This window comes from Pempheris klunzingeri, chromosome 1, assembly GCF_042242105.1.
Source record: "Pempheris klunzingeri isolate RE-2024b chromosome 1, fPemKlu1.hap1, whole genome shotgun sequence".
NCBI classification, from domain to species: Eukaryota; Metazoa; Chordata; class Actinopteri; order Acropomatiformes; family Pempheridae; genus Pempheris; species Pempheris klunzingeri.
This window is the reverse complement of record NC_092012.1, coordinates 16,752,543-16,758,606: the sequence shown is the minus strand read 5'-3', so window position 1 is coordinate 16,758,606 and position 6,064 is coordinate 16,752,543. Positions and strand designations below refer to the sequence as shown.

The 6,064-nt window shown below is 38.6% G+C and overlaps 2 protein-coding genes across 3 annotated transcripts in view; one reads left to right on the top strand and one right to left on the bottom strand.

The window, feature by feature from the left end:
* The window catches only part of LOC139225377 (lysosomal protective protein), a 124,002-nt gene that overhangs the window by 102,803 nt on the left and 15,135 nt on the right, over nt 1-6,064 (top strand). The gene's annotated exons all lie outside the window — the stretch shown is intronic.
* LOC139202640 (dynein regulatory complex subunit 4-like) overlaps nt 2,809-6,064 on the bottom strand; it is a 4,169-nt gene continuing 913 nt past the window's right edge. The window contains exons 3-10 of the mRNA XM_070832185.1: nt 4,728-4,928; nt 4,539-4,593; nt 4,247-4,449; nt 3,924-4,079; nt 3,684-3,764; nt 3,300-3,509; nt 3,069-3,134; nt 2,809-2,964 (exon numbers count right to left, since the gene is read on the bottom strand). Coding sequence (XP_070688286.1) covers nt 2,809-2,964; nt 3,069-3,134; nt 3,300-3,509; nt 3,684-3,764; nt 3,924-4,079; nt 4,247-4,449; nt 4,539-4,593; nt 4,728-4,928 — 1,128 coding nt within the window. The remainder of the gene's footprint in view (nt 2,965-3,068; nt 3,135-3,299; nt 3,510-3,683; nt 3,765-3,923; nt 4,080-4,246; nt 4,450-4,538; nt 4,594-4,727; nt 4,929-6,064) is intronic.

Here is a 6,064-nt window from a genome sequence, read left to right as displayed (position 1 = left end):
GGAAACTCAGGCATGGCAGAAATCAGCAGGTGAAAGTAGCTGTAGAGATTGGAAAACTTGGTTTGAGTCCAACTTTTAGCGTCGAATGGAAATATAAAAGTATAAATATCTCAAACTACCTCTGAACAGAGCTGGCCTTTGCTGACATTAGAAGCTGAAGCTTTGGTTTCACTTGCTAATTTAACCATTATGGATTCATTTGTTTTGCAGCAAATCAATGTGAATATATGTGGAAATCAATGGCGTTCTTTATTTTGAAATAATAATAATTTTTTTTTAATGAAATCAAATGAATGAAATCTGACAATGATAAGATGTACATTTTTAAATGATACATATATTTTTCATGTGAAACACACAATAACAATAAATTGGACCAGGGGGATCACTATTTCTGCCCACATGCTGTCACATGCTCTCACTCTGTCAAGCTAAATATCTTTGCAAACATTCATCTTGTGAAAGATGACAAATGTAAATACGCTGCTAACTGCCAATGTTATTTGCTTGATTACTAGCCCGGACATGCATGACAACCTCTTCTGCAGGGAGGGGCTTTGAAGGCAGATCTGAAGCATGGTGGAGAGGGAGGGGGGGGAGAGATCTGGAAGTTGGACGTTTTCAAATTTCAACAACAAAAACAATCATTGATGTGATATGGTTACAGAAATTACAGGAATAAATTAACTGGGACTGTAACAGTCTGTTAGCAGAGATTTTACCACACTAAATAAGGTATTATCCATCATAAGTCCATCAAACTTATCAAAATCTTTGTTTTGTTATTATTAAAGCATATGAACTTTTGGATGGAGGTAAAAGTCATGCATGGCTTTCAGAGCAGCAGAAACAGACACTCTCCAACTGCAGCCTTAGAGGGAAGGAAGCTCCGGAGATGTTGAATCTGCTGCAGTGAGCTAAAAGCCTTGTTTTAAGAGCACCATGTGGCCTGAATTTCTTAATCTAAATTTCTAAAAAACTAAAATACACAAACATTGTTCTTCTTGAATCTGAGTAAAAGATGGTAATGAATTTACACAGTACATAACAAGGGAGAGGCTTCATTAGAGTGGCATTAAGAAAGAGTTTACCTCTCTTTCCCTGTACAGATCTTCATCTCTCTCCATGCAGGGATGGATTAATGAACAGGTCTACTGTTTAGGAGGTGACACACATTCACATTTCACATTCCCTGTTGAGAAGTCAAAGAGATCAGTCAAAATTAGGGATGTTCTTCTTGCTCCTAACCCTCCCTACCAACCGGGACTGTATTGTTTCCACCTCGTGAGTCTGTGTGTGTGTGTACGTCTGCCTGTGGCCAGGTTTTTCTGCGATAGTATCACAACCGTGCAAGATGCAGACACGAAAATGTACAGGTGTGTAGATGAAATCAAAATGAAGGAAGAGACCAGAGACAGGTGCGCTTCAGGGGACACAGGGAGATTCCTGGTGGGCTGGGCTGGTTGTTGTAAGGTCAGGTGACAGGACAGGGTTGGTAAACACAATTATTTTGGTTATTCTCATTGGTTGCAGTGAGTCCAGGAACCTGTACCCCTGAATGACAGGATCTCAATTGCTTTACATGTTACATGTTTATATGTTGTAGAGTTTTAGTGTTATTCTCTCCTGAGAATCAGAAAATTACTTTTCCAATTGCCAAAATTAGAAGCCATGATTTTTGGAACTTTCATCAAAAACTAATTTTGGCATATTGAAAACTCCATTTACTTTTGTTTTTAGTTGTGCTGCATATTGCACAGGCTATCTAAGCTACTAACACTCCATAGTGAGAAATTTAAATATGTTTAACAGATGAGTAGCTCTGCTTTAAGGAAAGAATCTGTATCACAGATTTCCTTTACATTCAGGGCTGTGTCTTGTAGTATTGTGTACAATATAAGGATGTGGTGTGGCATGAAGCTTTAGGAACTTTAGACGGCTTCTCTTTATCACTAGCAATAACAAAATAATGAAGTTCAGGTTTGGTGTTAACCCAACAGCGCACATAAGACTTAAAGCATAGGATTTTGGCTGTGACTTGCCTTTAACCTTTTAGAATGACCTTATTCCACAAAAAAACAAAAAGAAACTGTAATAAAGTAAGTGGACAGTGACACCTGTTGCCCAGTCACTGAAATCAAACTTTATTGAATCCCATCAAGTACAGGCATTTTAAGCAATATAGTGCTTCCACAGGAGCTAAGATCTGAATTTGTTGAATTTATGTATTAATTGTCCCTTCAGTCCCTCTAGCACGGTCAGAGATAATGTTCACACCAGAGCAGCTCATATTCTGGTTGCTGAGTTCAGCTCATTTAGTCTTTCTGCACTTCATATCATCATATCATATCATATCATATTCATTGACAAAGCAAAACAAAGTAACAGCATATTTGGTCCAAATTGAATCAAACTAGAATCTTAGTTTTTTACATCTGTTGTGCCATATATATGCCACTCTTTATTTTTTTTAATTGTGGGAAAACAACATGCTTCTTTTAAATCACATATTTAAATGTGTTAGGGGTAAAATAATTACCCTAAACTAAACTTAAAACCCTTTTTTCTGAACTTCACTGCCTCTTTAGTTACTCATCTCAGTCTTTGTGGACCACACATCATGATATGAAGTATAAACATGAAGCAAAACAGCAGCAGAATAGTGAGCAGCCAGAATAGAGCTTTAGTACAAAGTCATTTAAATAGAGTCAGAGTCTGCCAGAAAAAAGTCACCTAGTTTGCATACTACTCTTGGTCTGATGCAAAGAGATTGAAATGCAAATGATTCAGTCTTTCATTTCAGTGGATTCATTGCTTTTCATTTAGTCGCAAACCTAAGTTCAAGTCCTGTTCCACACTTTTCCCATTGAGGCTGCTCTCAAAGGGCTTCACACGAAGCTCCTCCACAGAGACACCAAAAGCCCGTTGCTTTGCCTCGTAGGTCAGCAGCAAATCCTTACGGGCCTGCCGGACACAAGTATGAATGTCACCACAAAAACAGACTGGACGTCATCATAGGTTCAACAAATTCTTTGACAGCGCTCTCAGCAGGTAAATGGATGACTAACCTTGGAAATCTGAGCTTTTTTATATTGTAAATTCTTGATGGATTTATTGCTGGAGTCAAGATTTTCCTACAAGAGAAAACAGGTTCATTTCATGTACAATCTATAGTAGCAGCAACATACATAAAATACACATTGCAACTATTTCAAAAAATGTACATGGCACCAGTGATTAAGAGTACAGGGTCTAAATGACTAAAAACAACCAAACAGACGGGGGACATATGACAGTACCTCAATTTTGTTTGTGACCCCTTCAAGGGCAGTTTGGTCCATGTTAGAAGCAGAAAGCACCGAGTGGAGCAGAGCCTGTGTCTTCTCCAGGCTGTCCGTCTGGGCTTTCAGCTTCCTTTCCAGCTGTGCGCTCTTCACACCTGTTTTGTGCTGCACCTTCTGAATATTCTCAGTGAACGTCTTGTACAGCTCGTCCCTTTCCACCTGAAGCTGTGTGACACGTGCACAGGAGCGCACAGACACACACACACACAAACAGATGCATAAAACGTTCAGATAAATACCCACAAGTACACAAAGCATTTAATTGACATGCATGTGGAACATGAATTTAGCTCATGCATCAAACATTTGAGCAACATGACACTCAATCTTAGCTTATACCTCGTCGAATTTCTGTTCAAGTGCCTCATACTCCCATTTCAGGTCATTCAGCTCTTTTTTTCTGTGGCCTTCACTGACATCCTGTCAAAAATAGTGTCACAAATTAACATTGTGCCCACATGCAGTATGCTAAATGTAAGTTATTGAGACACATGCTACACAAGGCACTTATTAAGGCGCTGGTTGCAACAAATATAAATATAGCAGTAAATTGAGTTTGCAAGATAAGTGCAAGATAACCTTATTTAATACGGAGTATTTCAATCTTCTGTCAGTTTCAGTTTGTTCCTCAGTGACTTTAGAGAGAAGCTCGGCAAGTCGTTTGTTATCCTGCAAAACACATGCCAGGTTCTTTTTCTTCCCTGGCTCTTTCGCCTGCATGTCCAAAATTTGTGTCTAAGAAAAGCAAACAAAACAAACCAGAGACTAAGTGATTTATTAATGAAACATGAAAATGATAAACAGACTCATCAATGATGAAAGTAATCATGAGGCCTTGACATAAAACAAAGGCCGAACATTTGAAATTTCTTCTGACATGGGTGCTGCACGTGTGCACTTACCTTGAGACAACTGTTCTTTTCCAAATCACGCTTCATGTCTTGCATGAGTGCATTAGCATCACCAAAAGCTTTGCTGTTGTCCTCTATAAGAGTGTTGATGTGGCTGCTCCAATTATTCTCGCTCTCACTGAGCACATTCTTCCTCATGTTGTCCAGCTCTTGTGGCAGCAACTCCAACTTTTTGTCATACTTGGCTTTAATCTCTACTCAGATAGTGACACAAAAATCTCTCCCATGTATTTTTGACAGCATGCGGTGTTGGATTCAACTCAAAATGAGATTAATTGTGTACCTGTGAGTTCCTTCTCCCAGCTGTTCCTTGTTTTAGTCATTTCTTCATCATGTTTCTGTTGAGATAACAACCAAACTGGTGCATGTAGTATTAATGCTTACTTGTTGAAATATATCAGGGTAAAGAGAAACATTAAATCCACAGATATTTAAGCGTAGAAATAAAATAGGCGCAGTATGTACTACAAACCAGTTGAAGCTCCTTGACAAGGTTTTCATTGTCGAGCTCCTGCATGTCCACCATTATGGCCCTCATTTCCTTATGAAGCTCAGTCTCTAATCGTTCTTGCTCTTTCTCTGCCGCCTCAGCGGAGACTAAACCGTCTGCTTTCAGCTCAGAGATTGTGTTCTGGTGTTCACACAGGAGGTGCTTCATCTTCTGCTTATACACCTAGGGGGGAGAAACAATGTGCATTATGAAATTAATTCAACCATTAAATCTTTCCATGGATCATTTTCTCTTCTCAGTTATCATTACACAGTAAATATGCCAAAAGTTTGGTAAGCATTCCCATGGAAGTCCAGTATTTACGTTAAATGTTGTTTTGACCTATCATTAGGCCCTGCAGCTGGTATTAGGCTGTGCCGTCATAAAACTACTGGAGCTTCTGACAGGCGAAATATTTCTGTAGCCCTGACCTAATTAACTGCCTTCAACTTTGCTTTTGCTCTCACCCAAATGAAAAGCAGATACTTGGTGACATGACTTGGCCTTATATCTACATTCTATCTGGTTAGACCCAACTATGGCCAGGGCTCGCTCTGTTATCTAACCACCATCACTGTACATCTAGTTCCATGTGACTTACCAATACCCACACCTCTGGTATGTCCCTTGACCTGTCTTACCAAAGAAAAAAACACATTCTCTACAACTGGTGTTTCGTTTCGTTGAGTACTACACAGAAGATGGTTCCCCAGAACCTTTTTACGTTTACTCCTCAAATATCAGAGGAAAGAACTGTTCTGTTACTCTACTCATTTTATCTGATGGAAACTGTTTACTGTGCATTTGATTCTACATTAAACCGGAGATAAAAGGATCAGCATATCTCCCTCAAAGGCCCACTTACCTATGTCATGAAAATAATTAAAAACAGCCTTGTTTTATGTGGATACAAAATTTTATTACATTATCTGCACAGCTATGACGTGTAAAGACATAGTGAGATTGGAGACGTATTCCCATTTTGTAGAGAAGCCTGTGATCTTCAAACTAATCTGAGAGCAGCAAAAATGTTTAAAATGATTATTTTACTTTCTCTGATATTTTGTTTTTTTCTATATTCCATTATGCCTGTGGCAAACCTGGGAATTTGTTTCAGGGAATGTTTCACTACACCTGTATTTACAGTATGGGTTGTGGTGTTTAACTTAGAACATAAATATAAGTAAGACCCTCATTTTGTCGTTTTTGTTTGTATAGTAGTCAATAATATACATAAAATTGATGTATTTCAGTGATTTAAATAACTGATGACAAACTGAGTGCTAGTATCTGGTAATAAGATCACGTGATTTTTCTGT